Source organism: Hippoglossus stenolepis, chromosome 15 (assembly GCF_022539355.2).
Source record: "Hippoglossus stenolepis isolate QCI-W04-F060 chromosome 15, HSTE1.2, whole genome shotgun sequence".
Lineage (NCBI taxonomy): Eukaryota > Metazoa > Chordata > Actinopteri > Pleuronectiformes > Pleuronectidae > Hippoglossus > Hippoglossus stenolepis.
Window position 1 is genome coordinate 18,550,294 of NC_061497.1, and position 25,511 is coordinate 18,575,804.

At 43.6% G+C, this 25,511-nt stretch overlaps 1 protein-coding gene and 2 non-coding genes across 3 annotated transcripts in view; all 3 read right to left on the minus strand.

Annotated features, from left to right (window-relative positions):
- Nucleotides 1-23,932, minus strand: part of LOC118121707 (reticulon-4 receptor-like 1) — an 84,808-nt gene extending 60,876 nt beyond the window's left edge. Inside the window, exon 1 of the mRNA XM_035177767.2 lies at nt 23,262-23,932. Within this exon, the coding sequence (XP_035033658.1) occupies nt 23,262-23,274 (13 nt within the window). The 5' untranslated portion in view covers nt 23,275-23,932. The remainder of the gene's footprint in view (nt 1-23,261) is intronic.
- Nucleotides 12,795-12,868, minus strand: trnak-cuu. Its single transcript has one exon. It is a non-coding gene; the product is annotated as a tRNA-Lys (tRNA).
- trnak-cuu lies at nt 13,307-13,380 on the minus strand. Its single transcript has one exon. It is a non-coding gene; the product is annotated as a tRNA-Lys (tRNA).
- Nucleotides 23,933-25,511: the final 1,579 nt, after the last annotated feature.

Genomic DNA, 25,511 nt, shown 5'->3' on the forward strand with positions numbered 1-25,511 from the left:
CATTTTAACTCCAACGTTTTAAATGCAGGACTTTCTGTTGAATTTCTATATTGAAGTGTTACTAATTAACATTCGTGTTAAGAATTTGAGACCTTTTGTTTTATCATTTTGAGCAGCTGTTAGAAAAAGGAAGTGTGCAGGTTGACTGACATGAGGAGGTAGAAGAAAATCAAATGTTAAAACAAAAAAGAAAATCCGCACATTAAAAATATACTGCTGAGCTACAGTATGTTTGTGTGAATATTAAATGCTAAGAACACGTACACTACTACACAGTGTGTGTCTCTGCAGCCGCTCAGACGCAAACATATGGTCTCAACAGAAGCCTCCAGACAAACCAACGCTCCACACTGGTTATGTTTCCCCCCATGTTAAACACATGGTCTCACACACAGACTCTCTACATTCATACGCACTCACAGCTTAAATAATGGGAACACTTCTTGGTCCCATTGCACCATGGCTGTCAGGGATGCTGTGCGAAAACATCAAAGCCTCCGCAGCCCCATTTTTCTTTTTACACCTCATCAATTCTGCTCTAAATTTCTCTTTTCTCTCTTTCCTCTCGCTGTGGTTTTTAATTCGCCGTCTGCTTAGCCTCTGTGACAAAGATTACTAGACCTGAATTTTTATTCTTACCGCTCTCACAGTACGAGTATGGGGACGTGCACGGTGGGCGATGGAAAACAGGATACAATCGGAATATGATTATTATCAATATTAACTCTTCAATAATCAATGTATGTCAAAACTGTCTTGAATCTTAACATTTCTAAATGGATTTTCTCTAATTTTGCTCATTCATTTGGGACCAACAGCAAAACCAAAGAGTTCAGTTACCTTGGAGACAAAAATACTAATGGGCATATAATTATATGTTGAGGTGCACATGTCCAACTGCTCCATGGTTTAGTGGACTCACTGCAACGTTTTACCATTGTCCATCACGAACATGCTAATGGGAATGAGCTGATCCCACTTCCTCACAGTGAACAGGTCGGTGACAGACCTCTTCTCGATACAAGTCTCATCATGATATACGTGGAAAGAATCGTTTTACTTTTGTGTATCTGAAGACCTGTTACATTGTGTGACTGTGTGTTTTGCTGCAGTGCATGCTGGGATGTGTGTGTGTGCGTGTGAAAATGTGACCCCTCGTAATCCAACAACATCACAGCCAAAGCTTACCTTCAATATTAAAACAACAAATTCATTTTGACTTTAATATGTTTTTGTTTTGTTCTGCATCTAATTTCCTTTTAAGAAATAAAGGTATAACAGTTCTTCAGCGGCTCCATTAAAGATCCTGTGTGTGTGATAGGACTGTATTACACTTATTATTCAGCTCGTACTCTTCAACAAGACATTGTTTTTTATTCTTATGCCAAAGAAGGGAGGTCTCCACCAGTCAGTCACTTCCTCTATCTGTCCAATAAGGCTCCACAACATGACATTTTCAGCCTGTTGCTGATATTAATGATCCCCAGAAGAGCAACACTGATCTAATTGGCCTCTCACTCTGTTTCCTCTTGTAAAGCATTTGTTTGGCAGATTTCTTGGTATTTACCAAACTTGTTCACGCTCCTTGTGGGTTGAAATCACAGAGAAAAATCTGTTTACATATCCGAGCTTTATTCCATAACTAGAACCGAACCCCAGGACTTACGTCACATTTTTTCGGGGACATATCTGGTCCCAAGAGGATGAACCCTCGCCTCTCGTTTTCATACCAAAGATATAAACTAAATGTCACTAAAGAAATCTGTTATTGTAATTGGCAGGACCTTCGTGGTCTCATAGGAATGAAACCTTTTTAGTTCATGACACGTTGGCTTCTCATCAAGCATCATTCTCAGTCAAAAATGAGTCAGACCTCCTGAAATAATAAGCATGTTCATTCAAACACTTGAGATCAATTGCCTTTAAGCTATTTTATCCGTGCCTTTCACATGAAGTCCTTACATGGTCTTGTTAAATACATGTATTATCGGAAGCATATTATACATGAAACAATTTCCCCTGGATCCCAACTGCTTTTCTCTGCTGCTTCTACTCAAAAGGTTTTGTTCACCCATGGCGACACGAATGGCTCCGCACATACGAGTGAGCCCATTAACTTTGTTTTTTCTTGCCTTTCTTTGATGCCCTCCTCTCACAGCCTTTGCAGAAACTAGCCTTCAATCTGACTTCAATCCCCGCTGCACTTCAAGCTTCCTCTTTGCTCCCTCTTGATCCTCCTTCTCACGGTAGCGTAGCTGTGTCCTATCCAAACAAGCTCCTAATGAGGCCAAACCTCCATTTTCACGCAGAGACACGCGTACGTGCAGACACACATGCACGCTCACGTCCCGTCGGTTCTCAGGTTTGTGCTCACACCCTCGTGGCTCTGGCGCAAAATATCCTCCCCATCTGTCAGTGTTTTACAAATCTCACTCTCCTGCTCTCTCTCTCTCTCTCTCTCTCTCTCTCTCTCTCTCTCTCTCTCCCTCTCTCCGTCTTCCTCTGTCTCGTGCTCCCTCTGTTCCACCCATCGCTCTGCAGAGACCAGCGTGAATGTGCCTGTGGGTTTTGGGCCTCTGGAAAGCAGGACACCGACACAGATCACAAGAAGACGTGACACAGATAGGATGAACATCATGACACAGCGCAGAGGACCCCTGCCCCGCGCGCACCCTTGTTTTAATTCCTCTCTCCACGGTATTTCCAGCAGTCTGCTCTCCCCTGGCCTGGGAGCAGCAGATGTTACGGAGTTAAGCTGTAATCGTTCTGCTTTAGCTGTGGGCGACAGCTGTGCTTATATATTCTAAAACAGCAGCATCCCCTTCACTGTGCCACCTCTCTTCCTGCGGGAAGATTGATAGTTATTGGACCAAACTTATATCACTGGAAAAATCCACTTTCCGCTCCAGTGCACTCTCGACTTTAATGCCGTTCATTTGATCTTTTTTCTTTTTTGTTCAGTCACTTTCTGTTTTATCTATTAAAATCATTTTTTCCATCTCTTCTTGGTTCAATGACATCTATCTGACTTCATGCAAAGTCTGTGCCGCTATTTCAGTCTTTTGCCTCAGTGTGTCATCCTCATCTGGAGTTCTGTCTGTGTTTCTTAATTGGTCTGTCCATAATGCACAGCACCACTTCATAGACGGGCTCCGTGCCTCTCCAGCTTCCCCACAGACGAAGGTGAATTGATTGATTTATCCCGGATACCACGGTGACACAGTTAATGAACACGCTCAGTCGAATGAACTTCATTCAATACGGCCAATATTCATGTCCTGTGTCTGAGTCTGAGAGACTGAGACAGACAGAAGATCTGCAGTGGAGTGAGACGTACTAAAAATAATGCAGCACTTTTTTGGGGGGGTTCAGCCTGTTCTATAATAGAAACCAGCACAGTGAATGTCTCTATCCTGAGGAAACTTCAGCACATTTAATATTTTACTATGATGATGCTCTTACACGAAGCACTTAGCAATTAGCCCCACGCTAGACTGAGCTTCCATTCAAGCACCACTGGTTGAGTAGGAAACCAAAAGGTGCAACTAAATTAAAGTTACATGTAGGTCACCATCAAAACTATCAGCATCATGGTTTCTATAGGGGAACAGTGACATTGACCTGTTATTGCACCACTGAGTGTGAACTGTTTTCCTCGTCATCTCCCTTGTGATTAAATGACCTCGCAGTTCAGTCAGGACAGGGTCGGACTTTTTCATAACATGCAATCAAAACACATTTTCACCTCTAATCGCCTTTAATTCCAGTTTGTATATTTGCACCCGCAGGCAAATTTCAATCATAATACATCCGTCTTTACCCAGTTGGTGCCAATCATTTCAGTGCTTTTTCAAAATCCTGCTCCCAAATAAGCAAAAAATAAAACCATAGCCTGAAACATGACCTCCTCAGCTGAGGTAATTTTTTTTACATTTTGTCAATCGCTTGTAAACCACTTTGAACTGAATTGATTTGTTTGAACGGTTCTATATAAATACAGTTTGATTTGTTCATTGAACTGTGTGTGTCTGCGGACTTCGCTTCTCTCAGGCCACGGACACGTGCGCTTTCCGTTTGGATATCAGTGGCTCATTTAGAAATAAACCGATGCTCACAGTCAGATAAGAAGCTTATCGTGTAGTGAGACCATTTCATAATTAAAACATAATATGAATAATCTCCTCAGAACGTGTTTAATTAATGCAATGTAACTGGTGTGTTTACGCCAAACGATGCTTACGCCATCCTGTAAATATGTCTATAAAAACAAGCACGAGTACGCAAATCTGCTAATCCATCCATACGACATCATCAAGTCATCGAAAAGTAATAGTGCTGATATGTTTGCCGAGGGCGCCGGCGTTAAAGTGACACAGCTGACCTCGGAGGAAAGAGAAACAACCTGTGACACAACGGAGCTTCTTCTGCCCCCGTGAAGAAGAGTTCAGTTAGAAATGCAGGTCTGAGTGGAGGGAGACGGCTGCGCATGAATCAGCCAGCGCAAAGCGGGTTTATAAACAATAAGCTGTCGGGATGATAAAATATGCCTTAAAAGTAAAAAAGGGGTAAGGCTGGCACAAATGGGCCAAAACTCACAAGCACACACACACACACACACACACACACACACACACACACACACACCCTGGGAAGTGATGAGACAGCTCAACTTTTGAATTGAAGCTGCCCATCTTTGGTCAGCCCATAAAAGTCCCCTCAGAATCACAGGTCTGTACCGTAAAATTCCCAGTGATAAAGGGAATATATGACAGGCTCCTTCCTCTCTGCGGCAACTCTAGCTCGCCCTGCCCTCTCTCTCTCTCTCTCTCTCTCTCTCTCTCTCTCTCTCTCTCTCTCTCTGGGAGATTGCCGTGGATGGCCCATCCCCTTTGATGTGAGTCGAGCGAGGGCTTAACTCTGCTCTGGCCTGGCTGACTGACTCCAATTCCAGAAGGTATTACCATGCTAACTCTTAAAGGTAAGCCTATGCTCCGCCACCTCTGGTCCACAGGGGGCTCCCGGGTTAATGTGCAGGGAGACGTTGGCATGTTCGGGCTGTGGTGGGCGGGTAAACAAGGTCCGGCTGAGGTGGAGTAAAATAATGAAGTGGCAGAGCTGGAGTGTGCGGTGCGGTGCAGTGTGTGTGTTGCCAGTTTTACTGCCTGCACTGTCTTTACCTTCACTGAAGTGTCGTTTCTAAAACAGTCCAAACGACTGGCAGCAGTGGAGGTGACTGAAGAAGTGGATTATATGTTATTATCCTCTTCACTGCCGACATCTCATGATGATTAAGGAGGAATTAAGTAGCACCATCTCCCACTCCGCCATTTACACAACACAATACTTTATCCAACCCACATCCTGCCTCACCGTGGAAACATATGTAATCTATTTAGCACAAACGCTGATGACATGCACATGACACAACTGCTCCGGCTGATCCAGACAGAATGTGTCATGTTTAGCAGCAGCATCAACTCCCACACGAGGTGCAGCCAGCAGCGCCACACGCACGTGTGACTACATGAAAAACCTCTTCCGTGAACGTGTCTGGTGGAATATTTGTGAAATGACATTGGGTGAAGATGTTGCTGTCTTGATGTGTTGGCGAACGGAGCGTGTAAGGTCCCGCAGACGAGCACAGGAGACAGATGGGGAGAGACGGGGCAGGTAGCAGCGGGCGGAGGGAAACCCAGACTAAGACACCTCCTGAGAGGTGGGCAGGACACATGGCGCTCTGCGTTAGTGTCACATTTCACATTACTCAGCATGATTACATGTTTGGTGTTATTTGGTCATGGTTCATATAAATCAGTTTTTTCCACACCACTGTGTTTCACAAGAGTGAAGGAAAATGCTTGGCTGCACTGGGTTTTAAAAATACATTGTCGTAATGTGTAAGTAAAACAGGCGATTTTCAAGAATAGCACAAATAAAGTCCATATTTTTAAAGAAAGTTTGGCAGGAACTTTGATTATAAGTTAAAAACTATATTTGAATCCATCCTTATCATGGGGTGAGAGGCGGGGTTCGCCCCTGACAGGTTGCCAGCGTCGACATAAGCCATTTTCAGACATAAACTCCAGAAAATGTTCCAGACAGTTTGGTACCGACTTTGCCTTTCACATATTTAGAACACAGCCGGAGATTATCTAGGTCACATGCGCTCACAACAACAGGGAAATCTCCATAGCCTTCACGCGACAGGTGGCGTCTGTGTAGAGCAGGAGGTGAAACATGACGTTTAAGTTCCGCTGCAGAAAATCACATGTTTTTGTTTACAACACATCGGCCCTAACGTCAGCCCCTTAACACTGAATGTTACAAATCTTGATGACATCTTCACATGTGTCATTAACATGTTTTTTCATCGTGAGATATTTGTATTCTTGTTTTTGGGGTGAATTCTCACCGGGGATCACTGGGAAATTCTCTGGAGCTTTTTTCTAGGGAGATTTCAGGAAAAAAAACACCGAATGTCGTGGGCAACTGACTCAGACATTTGGGTATATATTATATTATATTTCTGGATTCCAGTGCATGTCTGAAAGCAGCTATACTGAGAAATCCATTCACTCTCACATTCGCACCTATGGGCAATTAAGAGTCTTCAATTAACCGAACTCCAATCTACATGTGTAGCACTTGCAAACTGGGATTTCAACCAGGATTTATGTGCTAAACAATGCACCCAAAGTTTATTTAGTCCCAGATGAATCAGAAAACAAAAATGTTCTACTCAAGGACCCTTCATCAGAGTATAAAGTACGATGTGGATGAACTAAACTGGTCTTTGCAACACGACAGCAGTTCCTGGGAGTTGTCCATACAAATTAGCTTTTGCAAGTTTCGAGTCAATAGATGTGAGCTCCGCTGATTCCGCTCAATACGAACCTAAAGCTTTCCTGGGTTGCACGTGCTCAGATCAATGGCCACCAGCTGATTATTAGGTTCGGCCAAAGACTCACTTTGAGTCATTTATCCTGGCAAAGACTCTGCACAATTATGTTTTCAAAAATAAATACGTTACATTTTCATGTATCAGTGACCACCAGCCCCTCCGACTCCTTCAGCGCGGATTTATTGTCACTCAGTGTGAAGATGAATCATAACCTGTCTTTACAATACAGACAAATGTGCTCATCTGGGTTTGCTCTAAATCTTGAGCAGAGCAGCACAAATCTGTCCTGGGGACGGATGATTTGTTCTGAGAGTTTTCCCCTGGCGTCGTCTTAGTCACATTTATTCAGAAAGACAGAGAGGAGGGGGGGCATTAAATGAATATGATAAATAGTTAGGTGGGTAGGTCAGTAGGTTGCAGGGAGAAAGACAAAGATGCACATTAATGATGTTTGTTTCTTTTTCAAATGTCGGCTGATTCGTCCCCAGTTCGACATTTATTGTGGCATTTGGTTTTGTTCAATAATAACTGCAGTCAAACCTCCAGGCTGAGTGTTTGTGCCTTAGCAGGTGCTGAACGTCTGTCAGCTAAATATATTGCCCTGCTCTCTGTGTCAGTGCATACTGCTCCTGCTATTACAAGACCGATCGCGGCGGTATTGATCGCCGGCTGAGAAATCGACCTAAAACATGTTTGACATCATCCTCTCCTCCGTCCTTCTTCATCTCTTTCACGCCTTGCCCTCCATCCTTTCCATCACTCCACAGTGCAGGCCATTTTCCTTCACCTGCAGGTCTCCGCCATCCTTTTACGATTCACTCTCTCACCTCTCCGCTCCTCCTTATCACTCTCGCTGCCATCGCTCTTCAACCCATCTATTCTGCTGCACTCGCCTTCCTCCCCGCCCTCTTCTGTCTAGACTTTTCTTCAGCTCACGCCTTGCTCCACTTGTTCTTGTGTCTCACACCTGTGTTTTTCTCATGCATTTCATCAGAATACAGCATTTTCAAACTAAAATGATCTCAGTCCACATGAGCGTGTTGGTTCTATATCCGTCCGTACCAGCGCACCTGAAAACACTTTTCACACGACCACACGCATGTCTCCTACTCATGGAAGCAGTTGTATCATTGTAAAATGCAGAATTTAACTGCAGTTGTCAGCAAAGACAACAGGGTCAGCAACGCTTGTAATTGATTATGCATGTTGTGTTTTACACTGGTAGCCAAAGCTAATACTGGCTGTTTTGGAGGGCCATGTGACAATAGCCTGACGAATCAGCGAGGGCTAATATTGTGACCAAAAGACCCAATCAGCAAGCGGCTTGTTAGCGTCTACGTCATCTCTGTTTCTGCCCGTCCAGACTAAAACGCAGCCCAGAAGTTTTCAAACTAAAATGGGAACAGCAGCGATTCCAAACTTCTCTGTTTTAGCGTCTCTAAAACTCTGGAGTAGTTTGGACGCCAGGTGTGTCCATAACAGAGTTGATGGATTTTCAAACTAAAATGCAGTAGTATGGATGTAGCCATGTAATTCCTGAAGTCATCACTCTTTCCTGAGCCCTCGTCCTCCTTCACCAGTTCTTCGCCTGTCATCAGATTTCAGCCTCCTCCCTTGTTCCTGATTTCTGCAGTTTTCCTTCAACGCTCTTCTTCCACTGCTCTTTCTTTCACTCTCTTAAGCTTTGTGCCTCATCTTCCTTTCCTCCTTTTCCTCCTTCCCAGAGCGATTAAGTGCTGGTTGTGCTGGCACAGCTGGTGCAGTCGGGCAGGCCGCCCATCTTCATGACGACTGTGCTGCCGTGTAGCTGCCAAATCCTCATTGAGGCAGTAGCACTGTAGTAATCATAACAACAACCTTTTTGGGCCTCGCTGTATTATTACATCTGGTGTTGGGCTTATCTGCCAGGTCACCATATATCATTAAATAACAGGTACGAGCAAAGGTGAAAAGCCCGTCTCTGTTCCTGCCTCCCTCTCTCATCCTGCGCCTCATTCTTCTTGCCGTGTTTCACACATCCTCGCGCTGTTGCAGCATTTACTTCACACCGCTTCTTCATGCACCTTTCATCGACTCACACCTGCTGAACCGCATGAACATCTCCCGTTGTGTGGGAGAGCCAACTTTAATTTGTGAGTCTGGGGTGCCATCTGTTAAGTTGCACATCTGGGGGGGGAACAAAAATATAAAAAATGCTCTTAAAAGTTGGGTTTACCTCGGTCCAGCCTGGTTCACACGGAGGTCGCACGCCAGGCTCGGGGTGGGACTGAGTCATGGGCCGAAAAAACACCTAAGGTAAGCGCTTTCCTGGAATCGGTAATTGAATTGCACAAAGATGATGTTGCTACAACTCAGTTAGGAGCTTCACCAGCGGTGCTAAACTCACCATTAGTCAAGCTGTTATCCACCAGTGGGAGTTTTTTTTTTCTTCCTCTTCTTCTGCACTCGTGTGCGTCGTCAGTTTCAGGTCATGTTGACAGCCCAAGAAGATTAATGCACCATTGGTTGAAGGGGAAGAGGGAGTTCGGAGGGAGCGCTGTGGATGTCCTCACCCTTCCTCCTTTTCACCGCTGTGATAGTCTGTTCCACCGCGAGTGTCGCAGTAATCATCCTCTAACAGACCCTAACCCCTCAACATTAACTGTGCTGACACCATCCCACACAGATGCTGCTGGAACTGGTCTCCCATAAACACCACTTACATGGAACAGCGGTTCATCCATAAAGCAGCTTTATCAACAGGGCCCACACCGTCCTGACACTTTTATTTAAAGCTCACTATATTTAATTTTCTCTCACTAAGCACGTACTGTAGCCGGGTGACGGGAATGGCTCATTCTTATGATTTCGATCTGTAATGATCTCTCCATAACTCTAAAGCAAACGACCGGCCAATTGTTAACAAGCCGTTAAGTAGATGTTTCATTCTTTGCCACAATCCAAATATTTGAGTGATAACTGACACAAAATCAAAGCTCACTACATAAAAGGAAAACTCACTATGGATTATTATTGGCTGTACCTTTGGCCCATCATGCAAAAATCCTTTCTAATTTGCTGAACATGGTGCAGAGAGTATCAGGATGGGTTTAGTGGTTGAAATGTTTCCCTTTGATTCGTCGAAGGTGGCTTTGTTCCCAACATATTTCTCCAATATACGATGTGCTATTCACTGTATAGTATTTAATTCATTGTATTCGTTTTAAAAGCCAGCTTCAAAAACAGCCGTCCCTGACTGAATTCAATATGGCAAGGACAAAAACAGCTAAAAACTAAATATGTAAAATCCATCTGATGTCCTCTGACTCACTCATTCTGGAAAGAGCATCAGTGATGCTGAAATATATACATAATATATAAATATACGTGTTTTCCAGCTCTGTAAAACTTTGTGTTTGATGACTTTTTTAGTTGTGTTCCAGAAAACATCTGCACCAAATCCAATAAAAGGACACACATGAGATTCATCTGTACAGTGTCCCCAGCTGAGCATCGGATTGTTATGTAAGCTTAAGTGTGACTGACACACACACACAACACAACACACACTAACGCACAAGTGAATACACACCATCCACACCGTGCCCAAACGCACACACACAAGTGCCTCTGTGTTATCATGTGACTCAAACTGAACACACAAACAAGCTGTGGCAGCAGACAAACAACACTTTCCCACACTTCCCTCATCTCCTGTTCTCTCACATCACTCCATCCTGACTTCCTGTCGTGACTCTGATGCACGCATCAAACGCTGACTTGAACGAAAAAGAAGCATCTTCTAATTTCAGCCATTTCATGCGTCAGTGTCTTTGTGTGGTGAGCCGGTGCACCTTTGTGTGGGCACGGACTTGTGATGTCCTTCTTTGGCTTGTTCCTATTTGTTCAGTGGGTAATTTAGGAATGTGGCCGGGAATTGGATTCAGCATCGATAAAAATAAATCAGGATGAACTTTATTAAACCCGCGTTCTGCTGTGCAACGCAGATCCCATTAAAGAACATTAAGATGTATACAACAGAAGTGATAGGACGGCAAGAAAGCTACATAATTTGCTGATAATTGTGTTCATCAATTTATTTGATGAAATCTTTAAAAATGGGTTCTCTGAAGCAAATGCGATGCCTTTAATTTGCTTTAATGACTTAGTCATAAAGAAAACACAGCAATTGGTCGATTAGATTATTCAGCAAGTATTTTTAGGAGCTCTCAATTTATTGTTTTAGTGTCTTTTTTCTCAAAGCTAAATATTCTGTGATTCCAGCGTCTCAACTTTAAGCGTTAAACTCTTTTTTTTAAACTCATCTCTGAAAATAAACTGAATACATTTGGGTTTTTCTCTCTTGATCAGGCAAAACAAGACTCGGGGAAACTATAAAAGACATTAAGAGATATTAAGATAAAACAATTAGTCAGTTAATCAATAAAATAATCAGCAGATTAATAGATGATGGAAATAATTAAAAACTATCCAGCTTTTTATAGCCTTCATGTATTGATTGATTAATCAGTTAATTGATTAATTGAATGATTATTTCTGGAAACATTTTTGCGTTTTGCTTTCAGGTCAAATATTTGCAATAAAACTACATTGACCTTTTCATTTATGTGCAGGCTACAGAAACATGTGTCCACTCGTTACAAGTTTTAAAGAATGAAACTGTTCCACGCAGATTAATCTGTTGTCACCTGGTCGCTCAGCCTGCGCGTGAGGACAGCTGAGGTGGTCTTATGTTTGGTCCTCTTGTATTCAGAGAGTATCGTTTTAATAGAGCTGTAACTGTAAGCACCAGTCGGAGGCAGATGGGCTCGTTAATGCAGTGATGTTGTTATGTAAGACCTGCTACTGCTGCCGCTCCTGTCTATACTGCAGTACAGCGAGAGAGAGAGAGGGAGAGAGGCCTGTGTGTTAGTCCGTGTGTGTGTGTTTTCAGGTGTCTGTTTGAGCGATTATGTGTGTGCATATGTGCAGTGTTTTGGTGTGCGTGCGTGCGTGTGTATGGGAATACGGTGGGACAGATGGGGATTGATGTGGTAAATCAAGGGGAATTGACTTGTTGTCGTGGGTTTGATGAACTTTTCTCTCCCTCTTTATCCCGTCTCCTTCAAATCCCCACACGCTGGGTTACGGCCAATCCAGCCTCTAAACACTTTAATACAGAGGTAGCGGGGAATAAAAGAGGAAGAGAGGAGATGAGCCTCACAAGCCATGGGAGCAAATAAAATAAATAATCATAAGACAGTTTCCGAACATGCATATGAACACACCAATACATTGCTGGATACTCAAGCGCTCCATCTGAGATTTGTTGCAGGGAGTAGACAAAACAACATGAATAATGAATGGAAAATGCCTTTTAACTATGTAGCTACTAAAGTACAAACACTGCTTCAGTATGAATGGATTACGTGAGCTTGAACGTCAGTCTGCAGCGTTCATTAAGATGTCTGGGAATTCATATGAGCACTTTTAATGCAAAATGAGGCAAGCTAAACAGCAGCAGATCCAAATATAACTTTGCTAGATTTTTTTTATACTGTTTATTAGTGGAAACTGTCAAAGAAAAGCATCAGGCAAATGGAGAGACCAACACGTCCTGAAAAATTAATGATGTCCACAAAATGTATGTGAGCTGTGTTTATATAGAGATCACAGTAACAACAATTTAGTTGAAGTAAAAGAAGAATTTTCTTTTCTCATTAAACTATTGTGTCCATGATTAAAATACACTGGGAATGAGCCATGCACCCCGACCTTCTGCTGATAAGGTGCTGCACTGTCTTTCATCTGATAGACAACAACTCACGATTCACATGGTTGATTTCCTTGTGTCAGGAATCATGTTCCTGGATATGCATTCCTTAGATCAATTCCTCCTCTTAAAAATGTCCATCGCCCAACGTGGGGCTCGAACCCACGACCCTGAGATTAAGAGTCTCATGCTCTACCGAACTGAGCTAGCCGGGCTTCTTCCGTCAAACAGAAACCTAATCTTACAAGACACATGTTTCATGACAAGTAAAAAGCTTTAGTATAAAGACATCTTAGGTCTGAGGAGATGATCAGATCTCAGAGACAGTTTTGCTGTAAACTTCTTTGACCACATGTTCCGTGAACTAAGCCAGAACCATGTCACATAACTCTTTCTCCACAAGATTAAGGAAATCCATACCATGCTTTGGAAAGAGATCCAATTCATTGCGGTTACCGCTCTTTGCTTATCTATAGCATCAAGACAAAAACAGAAGGACTGATCAGCTACTGTAGTGTATTATGGGTCTGAATGAAAACTGTGGAATTTATATGCTCCGATGTTTCCTCACATCAGGAATCATGTTAAGCTTGAGGAGAACTAATACTTTGATGAACATTCCGGTGCTTAATTCCTCCTCTTAAAAGCTCCATCGCCCAACGTGGGGCTCGAACCCACGACCCTGAGATTAAGAGTCTCATGCTCTGCCGAACTGAGCTAGCCGGGCTTCTTCCACCAAAAGATCAACTTTAGTCTAGAGACAAATAGATCTGAGGAGATGATCAGATCTCAGAGACAGTTTTCCCTAAACTTCTTTGACCACATGTTCTGACAAAACTCAAACCAAGTAGCAATATAGATACCATTCAGAAATACAAAACAATTATCATGACAGCAATTAATTATTTTCTTTCAGCAGTAAATGAAGGTAACATTAACATTCTTCTGGGTGATCTCCTCCAGCTTTATATCTGTCAAGGTTGCGGTCGTGTCGAAGGAAACTCATTCAAAACTGTTGTGTATTAACACAAGTACCCCGTCAAGACACGTTCATAGTGTTCACCAGGCCAATGTCAAGCATCGTTACAGCTGGAAACACAAAGCTAAACTGGATGAGATGCAAAAACAAACATGCCTGGATAAAGTCAACGCTCTTTGGCGGAGTTAATGTGCTCAGCAAGCAGCTTTCACAAGACCACACACTGACAGAGGCCGTGTCACACTGGCAAGTTTAGTGGTGAGCTGAAGCCGAAACCTCATTCAGAGGGATAACTTGTGATGGAGTGTTTTGTTGCTGCCGTGGAGCCGCAGGAACCCGAAAAAGTCAAATTGTGCACCGGTTGCTAAACACTGTGTTTTCTTACTCTCCAAGAACAAAAGGCTGCTCCGACATCTGAATATTCTGATGAGCGTACGAACATCCTTCAGGCATTTGGCGAGAGGTTTGCGGACATGAAAAGTGAACAAAAGGAAATTAACATATTTTTTAAGCTGTTTAATGTGGAACCTGCTGATGTGCCTGACAATTTACAGTAGGAAATCACTGAGGTGCAGAACAATGACGAGTTCAAAGCTGTGTGCACATCCTGAGGATTTTTTCACATTCTGAGGAGACGTGCACTGAAGCTTGTCTTTTGGACAACCTGCTGCTGTGTTCTCTTCCAACGCTGAGTCCTGCGACAAAGACTTGAGACAGGCTGAGCCAAACCTGGAAAAGCAGCCTGGCAGAAAGAGAAGCACTTTCCACCCATCGTATTAGAGGGATCAGAGTGATATACTGCATGTATTCAGAAGTATAGTCGGCCTATAGCCCTCGAAGGATGTTGTAAAAACTCAAATTGCCCTTGATAGGAAAGCAGTGCCCTGCCCCTGGTCACAGCAGGAAACATACAGCAACACAGGCTGGATTATATTCAGGGGAAACATAGTTGTTGATTGAGTGAATCACGTTTATGAACAGAAGTGATGTCTCAGGGTGGTTGGTAGATGAGTTAAGTGACACCAGCCACCTGGGTTTAGTTAGTTTAAGGCAACACATGCTCTCCGGTTAATGTTGTATGGGAATTGTTTTTTTGTTTAATTTACAAAAAAGAACATTGCATCTTAAGTAAATGTGAACTTTTCCCTACACGAAACCAGATCCCTGTATTTCTCTAACCTCAACCAAGTGCTGTGAGAGTCTAAAAGTCACTACAAATCAATGTTGTACAGCAAGGTCGGCTGTTTTAGCGGGAACTGAACATGTTGTCAATAGTTTACTGTTAATTCTCTGGACTGTATTTTCCCGCCATATTCTACTTTGTGCCGCCACAGTTTCACAATGAACCCACATTTATTTCTCACAACAACATAAATGGTCAATAACTTGTTGATTTGCTCCATTGTTCCATTATAAAGCTGTGTGCAGCATTATTGTGCCATACCGTCCCGCGTGTTTTTGATATAGTACTTAATGTTTTTACCTTCCACGCAGTTAGACCACATGTCTTAGGGCACAGTCACACATACGCGAATGTTCACATCCAAAGTCCATGCAAAGCCACGCTGTAGACCTGTTTAACTCCCCTCCTCGCTCTGACAGATTTGTAGTGAACGAAAGGGAAAGGTCCCCTGGAACATTCACGTGTGCCCATGCCCTTCGTGTGTGTGCCTGTCACTCGGAATCTGCTGCACAAGAGAGTGACCTTCATGTTGCTACATGTGCATCTACAGCCATAGATTGACTTGATTCTGTAGGGAACGCTGTTTTGTCAAAACAAATTACTGATATCTTCAGCATGAATGTACTTGTGATTCGCCAAATGCATCTTATAACAACATTCCCTCAATAAATTTAGAGAAAACATAATCCAGTTGGTTTTATTGCTTACAAATACGTTTTTTGCTGCAGTAGTTTAGTTGCTCAGTTTTCACAGAGACACGGCTGCATTCAGAATTTATCTGACAAAGTCATCTACAGCAATGTTCAGCTTGCACCTGCCAACACAGAATGTGCCAACGCGGCACCTTGCCGGATCACTTTGTGTCGCAATCTGGCAAAAGTCGCCAGGTTGAGCATCCGGAATGATCAACGTTCCACTGCTCACACCCCATTCCGTGTTTTAGGACATGCTGTGTCTCATCTCTAACGAATGAGTAAAGCTAACAAAACGTGGATTTAAAGGACAGAATACAGGAAGTTGGGAAATGCAACCTCTATCAAGTTTCCCACGATGACTCAACCACTTCTAAGTGATAAGGTTTTTCTCATGGAGTGTTTCTGGTATTTTGTCCACCCCCTATAGATACCAGCTGCTGGCTGAGATCCTCTCTCAGATCCCATGTAACAACCTGCAGGGCTGAGCCAGTTTATGTAGGCATGTTAAGATACCGTAGCCGTATTTATTTATTACTTTTTTTTCTGCCTATGCAAGTTCTGTTTCCATGGTAATATCCAGCATATTCAATTTATTTATGTTTGCAGGGCTGTTTGTAATCACGAGAATAAGATGAATATCGAGAGTTTGTGTGGAACAAAACCTGGAATAGGACGAGAATACAGTAAACACATGTTACAGAGAATGTGAGTGGCACATGTCAGAATGGATACGTGTGGATTAGTGCAAAACAAGATTTGGGAAAAGAAAGGAGGAGGGAGCGAGCGAGCGAGAGAAAGGATGGACTGAGCCGTGTGATCTGCCATGAGGAAAGCAGCAAGGCCTTACTGCTGAGAGCTGTGGACCCCAAACGCCTTATCGGAAACCAAAACAGCCATCAATTATTCAACAGGTACAGAGCGAACCAGCTACAGAGGAGAAGACATGGGAGGAGAGGAGATTTGAAGGGAGAGCGGGGATAGAGGAGATATATCCTGCGCGGGAGTTATACACAAAGGATTTGAATTTCTTTTTCCCCTGCTTGTCAATGTGTTCAGAAATGGTGTGTGTGTGTGTGTGTGTGTGTGTGTGTGTGTGTGTGTGTGTGTGTGTGTGTGTGTGCTCATCGATAATGCAGCCATCTCTTTTTTTAAAACACCTCAGCCACAGTGAACAAATATGGGACTTTAAGGGCTTGTGTGAGAGAGTTTACGTTTGTGTGCAGGTTGATGTCAGTGGCCTCGCTGGTTTCTTTTTGAGAACGAGGTAAAAGCATCAATATGAACCTGATGTTGGTGCATTAGGTTCCCAGACGGCCTATTCCTGGGCACAGTGGAAATCTGCTCCAGTCTACTCCATTTTCAATGTCTGTATCCAACTAACCATTTAGGCTGTTAGCTTATTATCATCTTTTTGTCTCCGTCTCAAACTTTCTCCCTGACTTCGCTGTCTTTCTGCATGTCTGCATCAACATCTGTTCCAGCTCTGAGGTTTAGAGTAATTCCTGAGACACACACACACACACACACACACACACACACACACACACACACACACATCTAGGTGTTGCCAAGTGGACCTGCAATCAGAGGCCTCCACAGGGCCCCTGATAGGGAGTTATATCTCATCTGCTGCTGTGTGTGCAGCCGACTCTCCAGGTGAACCGCAGAGATTCATAAGCAAATTACTGCGCCGTATTTACAAAGACTTCAGCAGCGACTTCACTGCGGCGGCAATTTAACAAGTAGTATGAGTCTAATTACAGAGAACTGAGGCATAAACCATTCCCACTTTGTTCACACCAAAACCAGGGGGAAAAAAGGCGAGCATGGAAAAATGAACAATGTAAAAATTGTGCTGAGTAATATTGACTTTGCTGCGGCAGGCTCTGTTAAGTTGCTCTTTAAAACCTCGAGAAAAAATATGAAAGTGCGAAACATAGGATAAGTGTGTGTGGCAAGAAAGTTGGAGTAGAACACAGCAGTGCCATTCTCTGCACAGCATAATTTGTAGCTGTTTGTGTATTTAGCATCAAAACGATCCCTGCTCATTAAGTCTTTCCCTTTTTCTTTTTTTTTGCATTGCGTTTGTATGAGTTCACCGGTTTTGAAGCTCGGAGCTTGGTGGAACATCAGTGCCTCTGATTATTTTAACGTGTTTAGACACAGTGCATGGATAACGAATGCTGCACAAGGACCAGAAAAAAATTGTTGTGCAACTTGCCGATGAAATAGAATTCAGCAGGCGAGCTCAGAGGCAGCAGAAGAAAGAGGGAGTCTGTGAGTGACCTTGAGATCAGGCAGCGGGAGCGGCTGCAAAGGTCATTGATATGCACAGCCATCGCACGGACGCCCACTGTGTGTGGCGGTGTGTGTGCTGATGCGTTTCATCCTGTTCTCCGCTGTGACTTGCATTAGAGATGTAATTGATTACCATATGAATTCAATTCCGGTCATCAAATCCCAGGGTGATTTAGTTCTCTAATATGATACATCTACAGAATCTGCATGAAACACCACTTTCCCTAAATAGAGTCTCTCTGCCTGATCTCTGAAATCTGGCCACTGCCACAGGACGTCAGTGCTGCAAGAGGAAATTTGGATCAATCTCAGCACTCAATTACCCCCCCACCCCCCACCCCCCATTTGGTGCCCCCTGACCCGAATAACCATTTTGTCACTAATCCATATGTTATTATCATCCACTGAGGCTTTCATAGACACAAGTATACACACAGCCACACAGAAAGAGCAACAGCAACCTCTAATTGTTTGTTGACTTGACGACGGCCTGCAGGCGAAGCGTACGTGCCAATAACAGTAGTAACAGTGAGGGCCCACTTTGAGAAAACGACACTGTAAAATTCGTATTCAATTTTCTCCATTGACGTTTCAGAAAATCCTTTAAAAAAGATTTTCAAGCGTGGAGCCACACCGACCAGCAACGAGGTGAATCCTGACAATAAAACATTTGATTTAGCAACAAAAAATATCGGAAAAAAGAAAATGACAAAAGTACAAGACCGTGTACATGATTATTTTAAGAGTGAAGGAACCACACATCCCATAAACCATTGTAACGTAAGGCTGAATCATCCGATCGTAGCCGACATGATTTGGCCTTTTCCCTTTGACCTGAGGGATGGGCGTAGTCTGGTATTTGTCCTTTTTCCTAAAATGCAGTTAACATCATACAGGCTTGTGGCTTCTACAGGAGGAGATAACATTGTTTCACCACCTATATTACGGGTGAGCTCCACAGTCACATCAGAGAGAGGAAGCATGTGACATTTTCCATGATGCCATCTGATGGCTGTGTACGTTTAAAAACAAACGGATGAAATGAAATCCACCCTCTGACAACTCAATTTGGGAGATGATGAATAATTCCCACCTAATTAGCATGAATTACTTATTACTCTGAATTACGCTGGTCAACACTTCTGCATAAACATACAGTTGGTAAGTGTTTGGATGGAATGAGGACAGAGTTCTGGTTTGTTTAAGCTCAAGTCGAGCAGGAACTCTGTAACGGCGCCGGAAAGTTTCATAATCAGGCCAGACTTTATTCACATTCAGGCCCCGAGAAAGCCAGGGGCCCTCGAGCGAGGTTGATGCTTCAGTCTGAATGAACAGTGACTTGCAATTTCGCCATCACATATTGATATTGATCAGTGAATTTCAGTACAGAGCTGAAGTTAGTTATAGATTAGCATGGCCGAAGGTGATATCCCAGAACATTTCAGCACTTCAGAAATGGGCGAATTTTCATGGATTACAGTAGAATCGCTGGAGGAACGCAGAGCGGCGGCGAGAGGATGAAATCATATTAGGACAGAATGATAAGAAAAGGAGACAGTGTTCGAGTTCACAACTCAAGAAGTAGTAATGATTAACGTGTTTACACATATTTCATGACGTCAGTCCCCAAATAACAAACGATTAACAATTCTAATGCACAACTCAGCTGCTCTCGTCCTCTTGAAATGTGCAGATGGGAGGATGGAGGAGGGAGAGACGGGAGAGACGGGAGGTAAAGTGAGGTGAAAGGGACTGGAACGTCAAAACTCCTTCTCTGAGACATGATAAACATATTTTGGGATTCAGTGTGACTTACACTTCCTGAGGACATCATTATCTCTGGTTGTCCATTGTGAATAAATCTGCTTTGAAATCACAGACAAAACCACAGATCGTCATTATAACTTGACAGAAGCTCCCTGAGACTTGTCATATTTTTCGTTTGTTTATTTTTTCTTTTCTTTTCCCTATCAAAATAACTCAATTGGAATTTTCTTGGTTTGGCTAAACTGCAATCAGGAAATCAGGAATAAACAAAAGATAGTTGAGTATAAAATAAGCTAAAGAAATTTGACTCTTATAAGTGATTCTCAAACTCGAGGAGCTCCAGACTGACACAGGTTGGACCACGGACCCTCAATCGACAAGGTTTTTAGCTTTGAGATGTTTTCTTACAGAAGTGTAAAGAATCTGGGCCAAATCCGAACTGAATGAGTGTGACCTATATGTCTGAGCAGCGTCCTGCCTTAATTTGCTTGTTGCTATTGAAAATTCTACATCAATAATTAAGAAAATATGAATAATTAATGTTTGGTCTGTTGCTTGATATATGCAGAAAGTACGGATGCAACTGTTACTCAATTCATTTGCAGCCCTTTTGATAATAAGTTTATAATATTTCAGGCTAAAATGTTTAAAATGTTTGCTGGTTCCAGCTTCTTAAATGTGATCATTTGATTATAGGCCAATTATATGTCCATTAATACCCATTATAATTAACTTTTTTCTAAATGTTCTTATATTTTTGAAACTGATTGATCGCTTAAATACGAGCCAGATTGACAAATAACAAACAATTCTTAGTCACAAGCCGGGGTGAATGCTATTAATAACACAAAGACAATTCGTCTCTCCACAGCAGAACTTTACTTTCACAGTGTCAGTGTTTATGTGACCGTAAAAAAATCTGGAGATAAATAGAGACAAGTGAAAAGTTGGGAGACAGAGGCAAAGTCAAGGAAGGGAAACAAATCCAGCTTCAAACAAGCTGGAAAACAAAGCTCCGGCAGCAACCCAAAGCAGCCAGCGAGCAGCCAATCAGCCTGCCAGCTCCTCGCTCCTCTCTGACGGAGGCTGGCAGCAGGAACTGGCCAAGCAGAGAGATAGAGAGAGAAGGAGAGATGGACAAGGAGGGAAAGAGAGAGGGAGTTTTCATTACACAGAAACACTTATCCTCCTTCTCCGCTCCCCCTCTCTCCTTTGTTTTATCCCACCACAGAGAGATAGTGTGGGTAAAGGTGACAGCCGTAGATAACTTGTATCTCGGGCAGACCGCACAATTACTCTGAATTTTAGTATTGCTGCTGACAGTCACATACAGTACTTGTAGGAGGGTATAGAAAGCAGCGCTGTGTGTGTGTGTGTGTGTGTGTGTGTGTGTGTGTGTGTGTGTGTGTGTGTGTGTGTGTGTGTGTGTGTGTGTGTGTGTGTGTGTGTGTGTGTGTGTGTGTGTGTGTGTGTGTGTGTGTGTGTGTGTGTGTGTACGTGGGTGGGCGCGGTGCTCTCCATCTGAAATTACAGGAAGATTAAAATTAAAGCTTGTCTCCCTCCAGCCAGCGAGTTCTCTTTGTCTCCTCTCCGGCTCTGTCATACAGTGACGGCACTAATCAGCCCTCTGTCAAGCCCATTAGGTCCCCACCCTTAATGAGGAGGTGGCCCAGCTTGTGCCCCGATTGAGCCGATCCAAGTGAGCTAATACATAATGATGTGCATGCACGTGTGCACGTTGTTTCCCTCCTCCACGTTGCAGGGCCGCGTTGAAATGACAAATGAAAATCTTCCATGCGTCTCTATTAAAGAATCTTTTTGTTTTTTTTCTATTTTGTTCTCAGGACTCAGCCGTGCACGACACTCATCACAAAAAAACCAGCACCCTGACAATCTGCCTTTCACTGGAGCCCCTCTGTATTTATACATTTTCATGTGGGGGTGGGGGTGGGGCGGGGGGGGGGATTGGCAGATGAGTCACTACTTCACAAATAGCTACTTCTTTTTGAAATGTCCCAGTTGTGTGTGTGTGTGTGCGCGTGCATGTGTGTGTGTTCACTTGTACAGATATCTTTGTGAGGACCGTTCTTTAACTTACGAATGAGTGTGGACATTTTGGATGGTCCTTACATTATAAATGGGCTGTTTGAAGGTAACATTAGTTGAGGGTTAGGATTACATTAGGTTTAGGTTAGGTAAGTTTAGTTGTGATGGTTCAGGTCAGGGGCTCTGGAGAGTATTGAGTGTCCTCACCACTAAAGGCTGCTGCACACTAGAGGATAATCCGGCCGATTTAGGACCTGATTTGCACCTTCTGACAATCGGGGGGGGGTTCCCGACCGGAGGTCAGTCGGTGCCGATTATTGGCCCAAATAATCCTGAAGTGTTTTGGGTTTACAAAATAATCTTGAGTCGTAGCCTCAACAATCTCAGTCAATAATCGGCTTCACCAGAAACCAACAATAGCCAACGAGAGAGAGCTGACCGGGGCTTTACCATCCAGATGTTGTGTTCTTGTACAGCTGTGACTAAAAACAATACATTTCCAACTCACCACCAGCTCGCACAGCAGCCTTAAGATAGAAGTACGTGTGTGTGGTGTTGTTTCATACTATTCATCATGATTTCAACTACAACTGAGTAAGCTGTGTTTTCTTTTTTTTAATGGAACACCATAGCTTTCTAGTATCTGTCAAAAGTTATGTTTAACTGGACCTACACAAGTGCATGTTAATGTGTGCATGTTAATGTGCGCATGCGTGCCAGTGCAGAAAGACAGGAGGCTGTGTGTGTGTGTGTGTGTGTGTGTGTGTGTGTGTGTGTGTGTGTGTGTGTGTGTGTGTGTGTGTGTGTGTGTGTGTGTGTGTGTGTGTGTGTGTGTGTGTGTGTGTGTGTGTGTGTGTGTGTGTGTGTTTGGAGCTTCCCCACCAGCACATCCACAGGCAAGGTCATCGTGGTTTAAAAAAAACAACAACCTTACGGCCACATGTTCTCACCACAAAACTGCGCGTGTGAGCGTAAACATCCAGGTGCTGGGCGCATGCACGTTCGTTTTTTGTATTTATTCTCCCTGGTCTGCACCCAGTGGGAGAGCCACCCTCTCCTGTGGGTGCGCACACAAGTCAAAACACCCTGCTGTTGTTTGGCCGTGCGCCTCATTCTGTCACGCCAATTTAACCACACGCGAGCACCCAAACCACGAATGCGCACGCAGAGGAAAAGTGCGCAAACGGATGAAACTTTTATGACAATATCAAAATCGTGAACTTTTTTGTTTTCTTTGTCTTCCTTATTTCCCCTCATCCTCACGCACTCTCTTTCTCTCTCTCTCTCACGCACGCACCCTCGCACGCGCAGAGGCAGCCCCACGCAGCCACCCCTCGTGCAGTCAAGTCCTCAAACTGCAGTGCGGCAGCGCGCTTCGCTATTTTAAGAATCATTTTTGCATGAAGTGGATAAATATTTAATTCTCTGCTCTCCGGTCCCGGCCGACGGAGCTGAGAAGTTGTTGGAGGCAGCGCGCACACACATACACACACACACACAAACACGCGCGCGCATCCTCCTCATCATGTGCGACTCCATTTAGTGTAAAATTATCATCAGAAATAAAGCTGAATTTGCACCAACACGCATGCACACACTTTACGTACCAGCAGCAGCAGAAACACGCGCGTCTCTCTTACCTCTGCTGAACATGTTGGCAGCGGCTGTTTGGACCGTCTACTGGTGTCGGTGCTGGAGTAGCATCCTTGAGAACGAGTCCAGTCCTCTGCTGCTGATGCTGCTGTCGGGTAAAAGTGTTAGTTTGATTCCCTGTGACCGCTGGTGCACGCAGCAGCCTGTGCCCCGGTCTCCTCGGTGCGTCTTGTTTGTATCAGGTGAAGATGGTTGGAAGAGGAAGAGGAAGAGGAGGAGGGATGAAAGCAGCAGATCTGTGCGAGCGAAGTTGTCTCGTCCGCAGTTTTTTTTTGAGGTGGAAAAAGAAAGCTTGTCCTCTCTCAACCCACCGCCATCTCATCCGTTGTTCAGGAACCAGTGACGTGCGTTCTGACTTTATTAGAGAGGATGGGTGATGTCCAGAGCAGCTGGAAAAACCAAAAAGAAGAAGAAGCAGAGGAAAGTTCCTTCTTATGTCTTCATCGTCCTGCTGCTGTCGGTCTGTCAGGCTGCACGCAGGTCAGGTGTAGAGTCTCAAACGGGCTGTGTGTGTGAGTGTGTGTGTGTGTGTGTGTGTGAGTGAGTGAGTGAGTGAGTCCACTGTCTCTGTTACTGAAGAGCTCCGAGGCAGCCGCTTCAATCCCCCTCCCACAGCAAGATGTGACTGATGAGAGCCAGAGCATCTCTCTCTCTCTCTCTCTCTCTCTCTCTCTCTCTCTCTCTCTCTCTCTCTCTCTCTCTCTCTCTCTCCCCTCTCTCTCTCTCTCTCTCTCTTTCCCTCTCCCTCTCTCTCCCCTCTCTCTCTCCCCCTCTCTCTCAAGATAAGCTTTATTGGCATGACAGTGGAAAAAACCATGTTGATGAAGCAGTTATCCTCCCATGTTACAATTCTTCTACCTCTTTATGTCCAAGTCTCCACTTCCTCCTTTATCGCCCTAAATTCATTTTGTTTTTTGCTTTATGGGCGTGCATGCTGCATAATCACCACAGCTTACTGTCAGCTACAATTAATTTATTCTCTCTCTCCTCTTCTTCTGATCCCTCCCTGTCTCACTCTGCCATGGTGGCAACACAATCAAATTGAGAACAGCATTGTAAAAGCATGTTGGTCGAGGTTAACGGTGTAAAGTAATGATTTGAAAGGAAGATATACATACAGCAGGATGTTATGATATAAAATAGACATCAATAATTGGATGTAATGTTGTAGTGTAAAGAAGGGATAAAAGATGTGAAACTGAAAAAAGAGAATCATGACCTTGTGCATGATGCGCTTTGGGATCTAAGTTGTTAAACCGTGAGAACAATAGGAGCATTGGTGCTAATGTTACCACTTATTATCATTGTCTGCATCAAAGCCTCTGAGGGTAAAAGTTTAGCAAGCGAGGAGTCAGGTAACGTGGTAAATGCTAATGCAAAGATTTTACACAATTCTGAGGTCCAAGGTCACGAATACCACAAGAGGGCGACGTCCATATGGACTCTACTTGTGAACACTGTCAATGTGAACCAATTTGAAGGCAACATTATAGCTGTCGTTTCTATTTACTTTGCAAATTAAAGTGGCAGTAGACACATTTTCCCACCTAGTGGCAAAGACTGGCTCCTTTTCCATTTGATCAATGCCTGGATTGTAATAGAATTTAATTGAATGCTTATTTGAGAAAGGAACAGAACGTGTTCTTTTTTTTACATTATGAATTGGACAGTGAGTCATTGAAGTTTTTGTTTCTTGGTGCTAGTGTAAGGAACCTGGCCACGTCTATTAACGAGGCTATTATTTAAAACATGAACCAATTATTCAACAGGAAAAAATAACCACTAAATATCAATCAAGTCCCAGAGACCTTTTCTTAGCCGTAGAAACCATCAGGAGTATTTTGACAAATCAGCCACATCCATGCACCTGCTGACCAGTGGACCCTGAAAATATACATAAAGGTTTTACCATCCCATTCGGTTGGTGCAGTTTGCAGCGCTAATGATAGAGACACAGAGACGAGCCGTAAATTACTGATGGAGCTGGTAAAAACTCAAACAGTACAGACATGTATGAAAAGACCCAGAATGAACACTGTAAGTGGACTTGGTGGAGCTGTGCATGGCTCCCTGGGTGTCTGCCCCGGGCTTGGTACACCCTGCGGTGATGACGGTAATGATCTCAGTCCCGCGGTAGGCATCACACGGCCACCGTAATGCGGTTACCATCACAGCCCTACCTGTGGCAAACTGAAATGATTAAAGCACACACCTGGCAAAGGTATAAGATCATTTCA